This window comes from Aplosporella prunicola, assembly GCF_010093885.1.
Source record: "Aplosporella prunicola CBS 121167 unplaced genomic scaffold K452scaffold_15, whole genome shotgun sequence".
NCBI lineage: Eukaryota > Fungi > Ascomycota > Dothideomycetes > Botryosphaeriales > Aplosporellaceae > Aplosporella > Aplosporella prunicola.
Genome location: NW_022983543.1, coordinates 325679 through 338788, shown reverse-complemented (window position 1 = coordinate 338788; position 13110 = coordinate 325679). Strand labels below are relative to the sequence as shown.

Here is a 13110-nt window from a genome sequence, read left to right as displayed (position 1 = left end):
ACTACTAATCGGGTTAGGCGCCTGTGGTCGGACTTACTGGGGTGGTCTAAGTGCTGAACACTATTTTGAGCGCCTTGGGGACTGTTGCTAAATCTCTACTACTCTTCTTGTTTTACTTCTGATTTTTTCTCTAAATTAAAGTATTATATTATTTATGGGTGAGGGTAGGTATGTATGCAGTACCTTCAAGACGCTCCCCGCAGAACCCTCTATAGGTGGAAGTAGAAGCTGCGTTCGTTGGATAGCAGTATTACTTACGAGGGGTAACGGCTCCTTGAAGATGCTCCCTACAAAGTACTCCGTGAATGGATGTAGAAACCGCGCTCTTGGTTGGATGAGTTACTCACGAGGGACTTGGAAATAATAATAATTAATATTTACCCCTCACCATAGCAAATTCAACGTTACCCATGAACTCTTCGTCCACCTGCCTGCTATACTTTGTTTCATAAGCCCATACACCCATTCGTTTTCGTCCGTCTCTTTATTAGTTCATCCATCTCATTACGCATTAATTCAAAACACCAGCAACCCCACTCCCACCCCCACTACTCCAGCACCCCACCTCTTCCCCATTCCACTCATAACATTACCAGCAGCAGCACCCTCCGAACTCGTCGTGGTCGCTGCGCTTCCCGTCCCACTCGGCCTTCCCGTCTTGGCACTAGTAGTGCGCCGCTCACTCGACAACGCCGACGACGGCGACTTCGGCCGAGTCGTCGTCCCAGCCCCCAATGTTTGTGTCCGTCCACCCTCAACCGCCACCGTCCGGCCCGCTTCGTCAGTCGTGAGCGCCACAGTCCTTGCCTCCGTGCCCGACCCCACCGTGACAGTCGAGCCAGGAAGCAGTGCCTTCCCATCAACGACGTATGCGCTACCCTCCGGCGCGACAGTTTGACCTGGCAGCAACGTCAGCGGTGCCAACCCCGTCGTAGAAGCCGGAGCCTGCGTCTGCGTCTGCGTGCTTCCGTCGCCAGTCGCGACGAGCGCGACGCGCTCGCCTGCCGAGTCTGTCGAGAGCGCGATGATGGTGGCGCTGGCGCCAGTGCCAAGCGTGATCGTTGAGCCGGGGAAGAGGCTTTGGCCTGCGACGACGTACGCATCGCCATTGGGCGTGATTGTCTGAGTGCCGAGGACGAGGGGAGCGACTGCTATGCTGGTTGCTGCGACGAATGGCACCGTGTTCGTACCGATAGCGACGACGCTGTTCCCAGCACTGTCGGTTGTTATGGCCAGGACTGTGGTTGAGAGACCACTACCTAACGTTACAGGCGAGCCTGGTTCAAGTGTGTGCCCGGAGAAGACGTATGCAGCATGGTTGCCGTCGTCAGAAGGGCGGACCGTCTGTCCCGCGACCGTGAGCACCGGAGCAGATAGCTCCACAGCTGGAGCGGGCGTGACGAAGGGCGCGGCGCTGGTGCCAACGAGGACGACACTGTGGCCGGCGGCATTGGTGGTGATAGCGAGGACTGTAGCGGAAGAGCCAGTGCCGAGCGTAATAGGCGAATCGGGGGCGAGAGTTGCGCCGGAGATTATGTTGGCGGAGGCGAAAGGGTGGATGGTTTCTCCGCCAATAGCGAGGGCGGGTGGAGACGGTACAGGTGCGGTGGGGAGGACTACGGTACTAAAGTCGCCGATGACAATGACAGGGGGCTGGTCTTGCAGGGATGATTGGGGCTGAAAAGTAGCGGCAGGCACGGCGACAGGGGTATTATCGGCTGTGACGGCTTGACCGGCTGTAAGAATAGAGGAACCTACGAGCACAGCAGGGACGTTCGTGCTAGTGCCGTCGACAGTCCTCGAAATGGAAGTGGGCACAACAACCACGGCAGTCGACCCGATGGAAATGGTCTGTTTTGGCGGTGCGCCTCCTGCCGACGTAAAACCCCTCTCGACCGTTTTTGATGGCGGTATTACCTCCGCACTGGACTCGATGTGTTCTGTAGGCACGATGGTAATCACAGTTGGTGGATCGACAGCCGTAACGGAACTCTCAATATGGGCGGTGGGTGCAATCGTGATCACACTGGGAGGAATCAGTTTAGTAACGGAGCTCTCGATGTGCGCCGTCGCAGGCACGCGGAAGCTACTATGGGTCGTCACGACCAAGCTCGATCCGCTGGCGCCAGGAACTGTGGTTACGATGGGCACTGTCAGAACGGTGGACTCCGTTGCGCTGTCCTTAGAAGTTGGCGATGGCGGCTCGGGGCTCGAGGATATCTCGGTATGCGCAAATGCCGGAGTCGATTCGAATGAAGTGGGTGGAGAAGGAAGCACAGTGACAGGCAAGTCGGTGTTGGCGTTTTCCTCCTTGGAAGTAGGAGAAGGCGGAAGGGCTGTTTCAGACCTCTCGGTGTGGGCAGTTTCAGTCACTTCTTGATTCGAGGTAAGGACAGGGAGCCCAACAGTGACCGGCTGTTCGGTGTGTGACAGCGAAGTCACGACACCAGCAGGAGTGGGAACCGACGGTGCCCCTGACTTTTCGGTATGGGGAATAGTAGTTCCATCTTGAGTTGATGTAGGAGCTGGAGGAGTTATAGGTTTCTTAGTGTTGGGAACCGTAGTCTCATCCTGGGTCGACGGCTCAATCAGTCCGACAGTCGTAAGCGGCACCGCAGTTGCTGACTCCTCTATTTGCACTCTATGCCCGGTAAGTGTCGGTGGAATTGGTTTCTCTGAGCGCTCGGTGCGTGGTATTTCTGGAACCTTGGTGGCCTCGACGTCGTCGTCCTCGTAAGACACGGACGACGCAATAAGATAGCCGGCTACAAGCATTACCTGCGCCGGGCTCGCAATCGATGGAGGAATGCAATTGTGCAAGGCGTATTCGTCTGGGAATTGAGCGTCTATAAATTCCCAGTCACATTCTTTGTGTTCAACCTCGCATCGATAATTGAGTCCTCGTGGATCGTCCCAGAGAGGGTCATATGTGCTATGAATGGGAGTATTGGTTGGTGTCGTAGTAGAAGACGTTCGGTCATGGGTGGCTAGGTAGGAGTTGTAGTTTGGATGGGAGGAAAAAGTCACCCAGGCTTTGGATGCCGTTGAGCAGACGACTTCTGTTTCATTTGCTCTCGTTGTGGGAAGCACCCCACTCCATAAGTAGGATTTAGCGTAGTCGTTGAGCACTGTCGGGTACGCAACGGTGGTAAGGGTACCAAACGCAGTAACAATGCAGTAGGCTGTGCCGTTTTCATTCGTCGGTGGCAATTCAATTCCTTTTGGAACAACAGCTGTCTTCGTCACATATCTGGTTGTGTTCAAGCGAGTGTTGATGATGGTAATGACTGTCGCGAGAGTGACTGTTGTAGTGAGATTGTTTCGAAGCCATGACTGTCCCACGAATCCGGGAGGAGTCGCGAAGCAACTGGGACTGCATTGTGCTGCCGGCGTTGTCGTAGCAAGAGCAGAGCTAGAGGGCGAAAATGTCGTATTGGAATATGGAGCTATCTACGGATAAGCGGCCTGGGATGGCGAAACAGAATCAGGCTTACTTTGTTGTGGAAAGGCAGCCACTGCCGATACAGCGGCTAAAAACAGCACTGTGACCCAAGCCATTGCTTTATCCGCGTGGACCTGAAAACGAGAGACTAAAGGTGAAAAAGAATTGATGAGGTTTTCCGGTGCGCAATGGGGTGTTTTAAAGGCAGTCCGAAGGTCGAACGGCAGCCTGATCAATACGAGCTCGTTCTTGGTGATCAAGTCCGAGAATGCCCGTCGCTGAGTGGTGGACGGGAAGGTGCACACCAGGGCCCTAGCTGACCGGGGCTGAGCATGCGCCACATGCCAATATTGGTGAAAAGCCTTCAAAGTATCTTTATTTTTCACCATCGGCCGTCAAGTGGTGAAACCTACCTATACTCAGCTGGCGGTAGAATTGCACTTGGCGGGCGCACGAGAGAGGCATTGTCAGCGGGGCCGGCGAGCCTGGCTTCTGGCTCCAAGGCACCTGAGGTTGCACCTGTATCAATAGTCGTCGTCGGCACATGCATCGTGATAGGTGCACACGCTAAGAATAATTTAAAGTTTGTAATGTGGAGGAGTTGTGAGATGCGGAGGACGAAGACCCGCGGGCCGTGTGGGGCACCGATCGCTAGACCCTGCCCACAGATCAGACCATCTCCTGCTGCCGTGTAACGTCGTGGCGGGCAGAACCTGCATCCGCCTGAGGCCGTAAGCGCCCCTGGTGCTGACAAGAGACAGGCGTAAAGTTGGGTTCTAATCTCATCCGCATCTCATACTTCTCAAGAGTCTGTCTTGCCAGCTTAAAATAATTGCATGTCATTTCCTATCGTCACTCGCTTCGAATTTGCATGCTTTCTTACACGGGCATGAAAATCTTCGGTCAACATGTTAATACTTCGCATCAGATCATTGATTGCCTTATCCATATCCTTTACACGTCTCTCCATTGCGGCAAACGATACTAACACGCCGAAGCCGCTTTCTTTGGCGCCCACTCAATACTGGTACGATCATATAAGCAAAGATATCTCCTACCGCGCTCATATCTAGCCAAGGGATGGTAACGACGGACCCTGGTCAACCTTCTCCTTCACTGTCGGCACACCTCCGCAGAGCCTGCGCCTCCTTCCAGCCACTGGGCGGGAAGCGACATGGCCCATCCTACCAGAAGGCTGCCAAGACAGCGAAGACGGCAACTTTGACGCCTGTGAAGATGGGCGCGGCAAATTGTTCTACATTAACGAGTCCACATCGTGGAAGGACGAAGGCCTCTGGGAACTCGCTCTCTGGCTCGAGAATCAGCTAGGAGCTGGCGAGGATGCCCGAGGTCACTTCGGCTTCGATACGGTAGGACTGGGTTGGCCGAGCGAGGATCTTCCTTCGCTGGAAGGTATGGTCGTAGGGGGCATTGCCGACAAAACATTGGGCTATGAGGGTGTGTTCGGTCTTGATCCAAAACCTAGCAATTTTTCGGATCTCAACAACCCACAACCGTCGATACTCCACACGCTGCGCAACCAGACATATATCCCTAGCACATCATGGGCATACACGGCAGGCGTGTATAACAATGCACCCAAGGTATACGGCAGCCTCACGCTGGGCGGCTACGATACCGCCCGCTTTGAGCCAAACAACCTTACTTTCCCTTTTGGACCAGACATTTCGCGTCAACTGCTATTGGTCGTACAGGAAGTGAGCACGAGCGTCAGCGATAATCCCCTCATGTCGACACCGGACTACTGGTTTATCGAATCCATCGTCTCTTCGATGTGGTTCCCGCTCGACGTATGCGAGGCTTTCGAAGCTGCATTCGGCATCACCTGGGACGAAGAGTACTCGCTTTACTTGATCTCAAATGAAACAAAACACTCCCAACTAATCAAGGAAAATGCCGAAATTACCTTCAAGCTCAGTGCATCTAAAACGGGTCCCTCTTTCAATCTCCACCTGCCTTACACGAGCCTCGCCCTCAACGCCTCCGCACCCATTTACCCCAACGCAACACGCTACTTCCCACTCAAGCGCGCCGACAATGACACGCAATATACTTTGGGTCGCGCGTTTCTGCAGCACGCATACGTCGTCGTCGACTACGACCGAGGCAACTTCTCCGTCGCGCAGGCCAGACTCCCCGATATCTCAGAAAAACAGACCATCGTGCCCATCTATGCCCCCGTCGACGAAAAAGCCACCAACACCACCACCCCAAACACCGACAACACAGACAAAGATAATGGCTCATCTGGCCTCAGCACCGGCGCCATCGTCGGCATCGTCATCGGCGCCATTGCCGCCCTCGCCATCCTCCTCGCACTCCTCTTCCTCCTCCGCCGTCGCCGTGCCCGTGCCCGCGCCGCAGCAGCCGCCGCGTCTCAGGACTACCAAAAAGCCGAACTCGACGCCAATCCAGCCGGGCAACCAGGTTTCCAGCCGCCACAACCGCTGCAGTCAACGCCATCAGGCGAGCTCGACGCAGCAGCGAATTCGAAGCACGAGATGCCTGGGTCGAAGGAAGATGGGGATGTCGCGGCGAAGTGGCGGGCTGTGGAGTTGGAGTCGCAGAGGGAGGTCGCGGAGATGGGGGCGCCGTTGGAGGAGAGGGCGGAGCTGGATGCGTCGCCGGTGGCGCCGGTGGAGATGCCGGCGGGTCAGGTGGGGGCTGCGGAGCTGGATGGGATAGGGAGACAGGGGAGGGCGGAGCTGGACGGTGAGGGGGCGAAGGAGGGTGTGGGAGAGGGAAGGGGGAAACATGGCGATGAAGTGGATGGTGAAAGGCGTGGGGTATGAAGCTATGCTCATCCATCTATTCATAGGTATATACATATACCCATACAAACTCAGATCAGGCAAGTTCTCCTGGTTCTACAGGCTCGATAGTACTCTAATCATACCTTCATACTCCCACACAGCAATAAACCATCCACATGGATACCTCCACACCTAGGTACGAATTCACATCCTAAACTTTTACGAAATACATAATCCATAAACTTCTCAAATCATCTTTGCTCCTCTTGCCAAGCATCTTGGCACTGGGCAAGCGCGACCATAGGCAGAAAGCGCCTTCCCTCTCAGCTCGCGAACAAAGCCAAACCACCAACCCCAATCCATCCACACGCACGCACGAAACAAACAACCCGCTCACGCACGCAACCGCAAACAACTCTTTATCTGCTCCGCCGGCCGCAAACGTGCCATACCATCCACCCAACACCAAAGAGCGTCTTTGAGCTCACGCAAGCGCTCGCTCGCGTTTGTCTTGTGCCATGGCACGGACAAAGGGCCTGACGATATATCTAAAGCGTGGCTGGACCTGCTGCGCTTTTGTGCTCTACACGATACAAGTAACCGCTGGAAGAGCTGTTACTTCTATTTACCTCTCTAGTTGGTTGGGATTAGGTGTCGCTTTTGTTCGATATCGACGACTACTGAGCGTGCATAGCTCCGTCTGTACAACCACTTAGCTTGCTAGCTGGCCAAATAGGCAGGCACAACTACCCGCCATGGCCGCAGAATCTTCCCCGTGGCAGTGCGTTTCCCCTTTTATCCACAGCAACACTCCTAAAATCTGTAGACGGTACCTCGAACCCCTTTACCGCAAGCCCTCCAGCCTAAAGAAAAAACGCGAGCCCTATCCGCCCGTTACAGTTTCTAACACAGCCCATGCGAACGAGCGCCTGGTGGATTGCCACTGGATCCTCACCGGACTTTCACAGCTCCATCACAATTACAGCAGAGCCAAAAAGGCCGATTTCGCAGCCCTTCTCGCCGCCATCGACCGCGATATCGTTGAGGGATACAAGACTCTGCCCTTCGAGTACGACGAGCAGCTATACGCGGCCGTGAAGGAGCTGCTGCGGTTGCACCAGGCGGAGATCGCCAGACAGAAGAGAGTCGAGGAAGGAGAGGAAGAAGAGCAGGAAGAAATCCCTTACAAGATCAACGTGCCGGACGGCAGAAAATTTTGGAAACTCCTGGCAGAAAGCAAAAACCTGAAGAATATCGAGCTCGCGGCCTGGCGCCGCGTCTTCGAGAATTATTCCTCCACTGGCTCCCTACCCACCCTGGACCCCACCGCTCCCCTCCGCTCGCTCGAGGAGCGCGCCGAGTATAAAGGCAGATCTGAGGCGTTGCGTGAGGTGCACAAACATCGCGTGGAGAAGAATTCTAAGAACTCTGAAGAGGAGCGCGGTGCTTCTCGCACCACGCAGCGGTTAGTCAAGTAGCGCGCCTAGGCGCCTTAGTCCACCGCCGTAGCTGACAATGACAACAGGGAAACAAACTTGCCTAACGAGGACGACAACGACGGCACGTCCAAGACGCGCAAAGCAGCCACAGAGTCCACCACCCGCTCTAGTAGCCGGCGCATGAGTACCCTTCACCGGCACCGTAATATCGGAGACCGCTCCGACGATGAAGAGGAAGATGACACGAGCAAACGCCGACATGGCTACAGCGGCGGCGGCGGCAATGGTGGCAGAGGCGGAAGCGGGGTCCCTTCCGATGACGACGGTTTCAGTTCCGATTCCTCAAACGGCGACAGGAACCGCTTCTCGCGCGGTAAGCGGAACGGTGCGTCTCGCCCGTCGACGTCAGACCGCTTGGCGCCTTGGAAGGAGACATGGTGGGCGGATCGGCCGCCGGCGTTCGATTTTGGGGAGACGATATTTGCGGCAAACTGGGAGAGCGCTAGAATGGATCGGGATATGAGGCGTGGTGAGTAATTATGGCCTTTTTTCTTTCTCTTTCTTCTATATTGCCTTTTTTCCCCTCGTCTCCTGTCATTTCTTGCCATTCCATCTCGCACTCTAATAGAAAACATGACTGACCTGCTTCCGCACTAGACCTCGAAATGGACGAAACGGACGAAACGCCCCCTTACCCCGCCCCGGCAGAAGTGCCGTGGAAGTCGCGCTTTCAGCTGCCAGATGCCACGCCGTGGAAGCAGATGTTTGGGGAGGAATACGAGCGCGAAGGCGTGTACTCTGTCACGCATCTCGGCAGGGAAAAGTGCGCTGACTTTACGCTGTTTCGCGACTGCAACTTGCCGGAAAGTTTGGCGATGCCGGTGAAGAAGGTCGAGGTTGATAAGGCGGCATCAAAGAAGGTCTACGATGTTAAGCCAAATGCTGGACAGAAGCGGAAGGGCTTACCGCTGGAGAAGGAGGGCGAGACGAAGGCGAGGAAGAGGAAGAGTGGAAGGAAATGAGCGCAATTGGGGTTTCTTTTGTGGAGGAGTTGTCAAGGCTTTTTTGTAGAACAGGGTTTAGCAAACTAGCAGGTTAGTGTGCGTTTGGTAATGTCAGTGGTTTCCATGTCATTGATGTTGACTTTCATGGTGTTGTGAATGGACTCAGGCCTCGCGGAGACACCGGGAAGTAGGGCCGAAGCGAGTGAAACGCGGGGTGAGTAAGAGCTCACAGTCACTCCGTGCGCGATGTCGGCCGGCATGGTACACATGAAGCCGAGTGCAATCGCATCAACCCCGCTGCCGCAGACCGAGAATGAAGGTTGAAAAGGGCGTTTCGGCGCGCTCAATGCCCTCCTGATCAATCTTCCTTCTTCTCTCCTCCTACACCTCACCTACCTATCCATCCACCACCGCCATGAGACTCGACAAGTTCCCCAAGACAGAGCTCACCTTCAACGGGCCGACGCCCATCCAGCCGCTCAAGCGGCTCTCGGCCGCCCTGGGCGGGAAGGTCGAGCTATACGCCAAGCGCGAAGACTGCAACTCGGGGCTCGCATTCGGGGGCAACAAGACGCGCAAGCTAGAATACGTGGTGACGGAAGCGCTGGAGGGGGGCTACGATACATTGGTAACGATCGGGGGCATCCAATCGAACCAGACGCGGCAAGTGGCGGCCGTGGCGGCGCACCTGGGGCTCAAGTGCGTGCTGGTGCAGGAGAACTGGGTCAACTACCACGACGCGGTGTACGACCGCGTGGGCAACATTGAGCTCAGCCGGATCCTAGGCGCAGACATCAAGCTCGACGCGGCGGGCTTCGACATTGGCATCCGGCCCAGCTGGGAGCAGGCCATGGAGGACGTCAAGAAGGCCGGCGGCAAGCCGTACCCGATCCCGGCCGGGTGCTCGGAGCATCCGCGCGGCGGGCTGGGCTTCGTCGGCTTTGCCGAGGAGGTCAGGCAGCAGGAGCAGCAGCTGGGCTTCAAGTTCGACTACGTGGTCGTGTGCGCCGTGACGGGCAGCACGCAGGCGGGCATGGTGGTGGGATTTGCGGCCGACGGGCGCGCCGACCGCGTCATTGGCATTGATGCGTCGGCCAAGCCGGACAAGACTAGGGAGCAGGTGCTCCGCATTGCGCGGAACACGGCCGACCTCGTCGAGCTGGGCCGCGAGATTACGGAGAAGGATGTCGTGCTGGATACGCGCTTTGGCGGGCCTGAGTACGGCCTTCCGAATGATGGCACCTTGGAGGCTATTCGCTTGTGCGCAAGGACAGAGGGCATCTTGACCGATCCCGTCTATGAGGGCAAGTCGATGGATGGCATGATTCAGATGGTCCGCAATGGCGAGTTTCCGGAGGGCTCGCGCGTGCTGTATGCGCATTTGGGCGGCGCGCCGGCTCTCAGTGCTTACAGCTTCTTGTTCCGGAATGGCTAGATAGATGTATATTTATCTTGTCAGCACGGGAATTGTTTACTACTCGTCAGTCGCCGTCAAATGCCGACGCGCCGAAAGCGGCAGTCTATGCCCGGCCCCACTTGCATCATCGGCGGGGTATGTAGCTTCGATTGGATCCCACCACTCTTGCCCATCCACTCCCACCTTTGCCCACCTATAATTCTTCCATTCAATCGCCCTCAATCCACCCCCCAATCACCTTCCTACAGCATCAAATCAACACAACACCTCACAATGGCACCCAAAGAGATCCGCTGGGGCATCCTCGCGACCGGCCTGATCGCCGAGACCTTCACCAAAGACCTGCTCGTAGACCCGGCCACACGCGGCGTCACCAACATCAAGCACGTGGTGACGGCGGCCGCCAGCTCGTCGAGCGCGGACCGCGCAGCCAAGTTCCTGAAGACGGTGGGCGCGTCGTCCGAGGCCAAGGCGTACGGCTCGTACGAGGAGCTCGTCAAGGACCAGAACATCGACATCATCTACATCGCTACGCCCCACTCGCACCACTACCAGAATGCCATGCTCTGCCTCAATGCCGGCAAGAACGTGCTGTGCGAGAAGGCCTTCACGGTCAATGCTGCGCAGCTGAAGGAGCTGGTTAAGAAGGCTAAGGAGAAGGTGTGTTTGCATATAGTTTTTTCCCTGCAGGGCTGGCGGTTCGGCAGCACCCAATGGCAACCCGGCTAATGGAACGCAGAACCTTTTCCTCATGGAAGCCGTCTGGACGCGCTACTTCCCCATCTCGGTCTACGTGCGCGAGCAAATATCATCCGGGCGCCTCGGCAGCGTGCAGCGCGTAACAGCGGACAACTGCGTAGCGCTGGATCCAGAAAATGCGTTCCCAGACGGGAAGCACCGGATGGTGAACCCGGACCTGGCGGGTGGCGCGCTGCTGGACCTGGGCATCTACTCCCTGACATGGGTGTTCCAGACGCTGTACACGACGCAGCCGGCGGCGGAGCGGAAGGCGCCGACGGTGCAAGCGGCGCTGAACACGTACGCACCGACAGGTGCTGCTGACGAGCTCACGACGATACTGCTCTCGTTCCCGACGGCGCAGGGCGCCAAACATGCCGTCGCGACGACGGGGCTGCGCAACGCCACGGACCCGGACAAGAAGGGCACGGCGGGGCCGGCGTGCCGGATTTCGGGCGAGAAGGGCGAGCTGCAGGTGTTTGCGCCGCTGTTTCGGCCGACGCGCACGCGCCTCATCCTCACCGACGGCACGGTCGAGGACAAGGAGTGGCGGCACCCCGGGCCCGGCAAGGGCTCCGGCTGGTACAACGGCTTTGCGGGCGAGATGAACCCGGAGGGCGAGGGCCACGGCATGTTCTGGGAGGCGGACGAGGCGGCGACGGCGCTGGTCGAGGGCCGCAAGGAGGGCCGCTATGAGGACTTGAGCGAGAGCGTCGTCATTATGGAGGTTATGGACGAGGTGAGACGGCAGGGCGGCCTGAAGTATCCTGAGCGGATCGAGAGCACGGAGTGGCCGCTTAGTTTGTAGGCGTGCGATTACTGCGGTAGGTAGGTACGTCCTAGGTACGTAGGTGAGGTAGTTAGGAAACGATGAGATGGAGACGGGGTTATCTACTCCTGCTATTTTATATACGCCTTGCGTCTGGTCGTGTTTGTGGACGGCCTTTTGGCTTTCGTCGCTGCGTGCTGTGCTTGTGCTGTTTACATGTCTCTCGCGGCTCATCATCGTGGCGGGACGGCTTGTCTATTGTAGGCAGCTTAAATAGCAAGATTCGGCTTTCATCCTCTACATGTACGGATCAGAACACGAACATCCCACAAACACAAACGCGAATATTCGTAAGACAGCCATCAAAGCCATGGCGTACGGCAAGTTGAAATTAAAACAAAGAGTCGTGCGTGTTGTGCTGACGTGCTTTGTTTGTTTGTTTGGGGTGTGAGAGTTGGGGTTTAAGAACGTGGAGGGGAAGTGCTGAAGTAGATGGGATTGAGGAGGAGGCGGAGGCGGAGGAGGAGGAGGAAGAAGAAGAGGAGGATGGCAGGGGTTTGTGGGGGGTTGTAAGTGGATAAAAAGACCCCCGTCACACTTTTCTCCGAGCTCCATCCAAGCCCCAGCATCAACGCCAAACCCAAGAGCTCGGGTTCGGACTGGGGGCCTGTACCTGGTCCAATGAAATACACAGATGGGCATTGCCCGTGTGCCCGTATGTGTGAATGCGTGAGCGGTCGTGCGTAAGGCAGGCAAGTTTGGGAGAAGAGGGGAGGAGGGTGAGAAGAGGTGGTGGTGGGCATTACAAACGAGTGGCGGTGATAGACATCGCGGTGGGGGAGGTGTGCTGCGCCTCACGAAGGAAAGATGGTGGGTCGTGGATGTGTGGGTTTAGTAGTGCGGGGAAGGGAAGGGCAGGGCAGTGATTCGAAAAGGAAATGGGAGTGATTGTTGGAGTTGGACAGAGACACACGCACCACTGCATTGGATGTAAAAGAACTGCACCCTTGGTGACCTTTTTTCGTAGGCTGGTCCTGTGAGCTGCTGCTGCGAGGGTCGGGGAGTGGAATGGAGTGGAGTGGAGTGGAGTGAAAGGGAGGATATTTATACCTAAGAAAGGCCAGCCGGCTACTCCCTGCACAAGCGTCGCCGACACAAGCCAAGAAAGAAACAGCAAATTCGACGCGAGAGTCGGCTCTAATGGTCAGCGTCTTGGAGGCAGTTCGCAGTGCGTAGTTTGCGGCACCGACTTGCTGGGTGGGTGGGTGAGTGAGTGGGTTGGTGGTGTTAAGACGTGACAAAGCGCTTGAGGCGGGATGATAGGGCTGCGGCTGCTTGTGCGTGTGCTGGGTCAGGTGGGGAAGGAGTGAGTCGTTTGCCTGCGGGGACGGGTGGGGAGGGGTTGGGTTTGGTCCCTGTAGAATGTTCTTTGTCTAGCTATGAGCGAGACATCTTAGGGCGTGTGTATACTATGAATATCTTAATTGGGTTTTATTTCGTCTCCGTGTAAGCGTTTTTGTCTCATTA

General features: G+C 56.4%; 5 protein-coding genes across 5 annotated transcripts; 4 read left to right on the top strand and 1 right to left on the bottom strand.

Moving 5' to 3' along the window:
• Positions 1–3324: 3324 nt before the first annotated feature.
• Positions 3325–4058, bottom strand: K452DRAFT_42913 (uncharacterized protein). Its single transcript, XM_033546658.1, has one exon. It carries the CDS (start codon positions 3829–3831, stop codon positions 3451–3453), a length of 381 nt encoding a protein of 126 aa, XP_033396639.1. The 5' UTR covers positions 3832–4058; the 3' UTR covers positions 3325–3450.
• A 191-nt stretch (positions 4059–4249) lies between these two features.
• Positions 4250–6414, top strand: K452DRAFT_288326 (uncharacterized protein). Its single transcript, XM_033540632.1, has 2 exons — positions 4250–4469; positions 4521–6414. Exons 1-2 carry the CDS (start codon positions 4351–4353, stop codon positions 6253–6255), a joined length of 1854 nt encoding a protein of 617 aa, XP_033396638.1. The 5' UTR covers positions 4250–4350; the 3' UTR covers positions 6256–6414.
• Positions 6415–6971: 557 nt separating this feature from the next.
• K452DRAFT_298990 (uncharacterized protein) lies at positions 6972–8677 on the top strand (the record flags this gene model as incomplete). The annotated part of the gene is made up of 3 exons (XM_033542174.1): positions 6972–7681; positions 7742–8184; positions 8313–8677. The coding sequence occupies 3 exons, from the start codon at positions 6972–6974 to the stop codon at positions 8675–8677; spliced, it is 1518 nt and encodes a 505-aa protein (XP_033396637.1).
• Positions 8678–8909: 232 nt separating this feature from the next.
• On the top strand, positions 8910–10194 carry K452DRAFT_288324 (uncharacterized protein). Its single transcript, XM_033540631.1, has one exon. It carries the CDS (start codon positions 9075–9077, stop codon positions 10092–10094), a length of 1020 nt encoding a protein of 339 aa, XP_033396636.1. The 5' UTR covers positions 8910–9074; the 3' UTR covers positions 10095–10194.
• A 155-nt stretch (positions 10195–10349) lies between these two features.
• Positions 10350–11744, top strand: K452DRAFT_272642 (uncharacterized protein; the record flags this gene model as incomplete). Its single annotated transcript, XM_033539100.1, has 2 exons — positions 10350–10736; positions 10816–11744. The coding sequence occupies 2 exons, from the start codon at positions 10350–10352 to the stop codon at positions 11620–11622; spliced, it is 1194 nt and encodes a 397-aa protein (XP_033396635.1). The 3' UTR covers positions 11623–11744.
• Positions 11745–13110: the final 1366 nt, after the last annotated feature.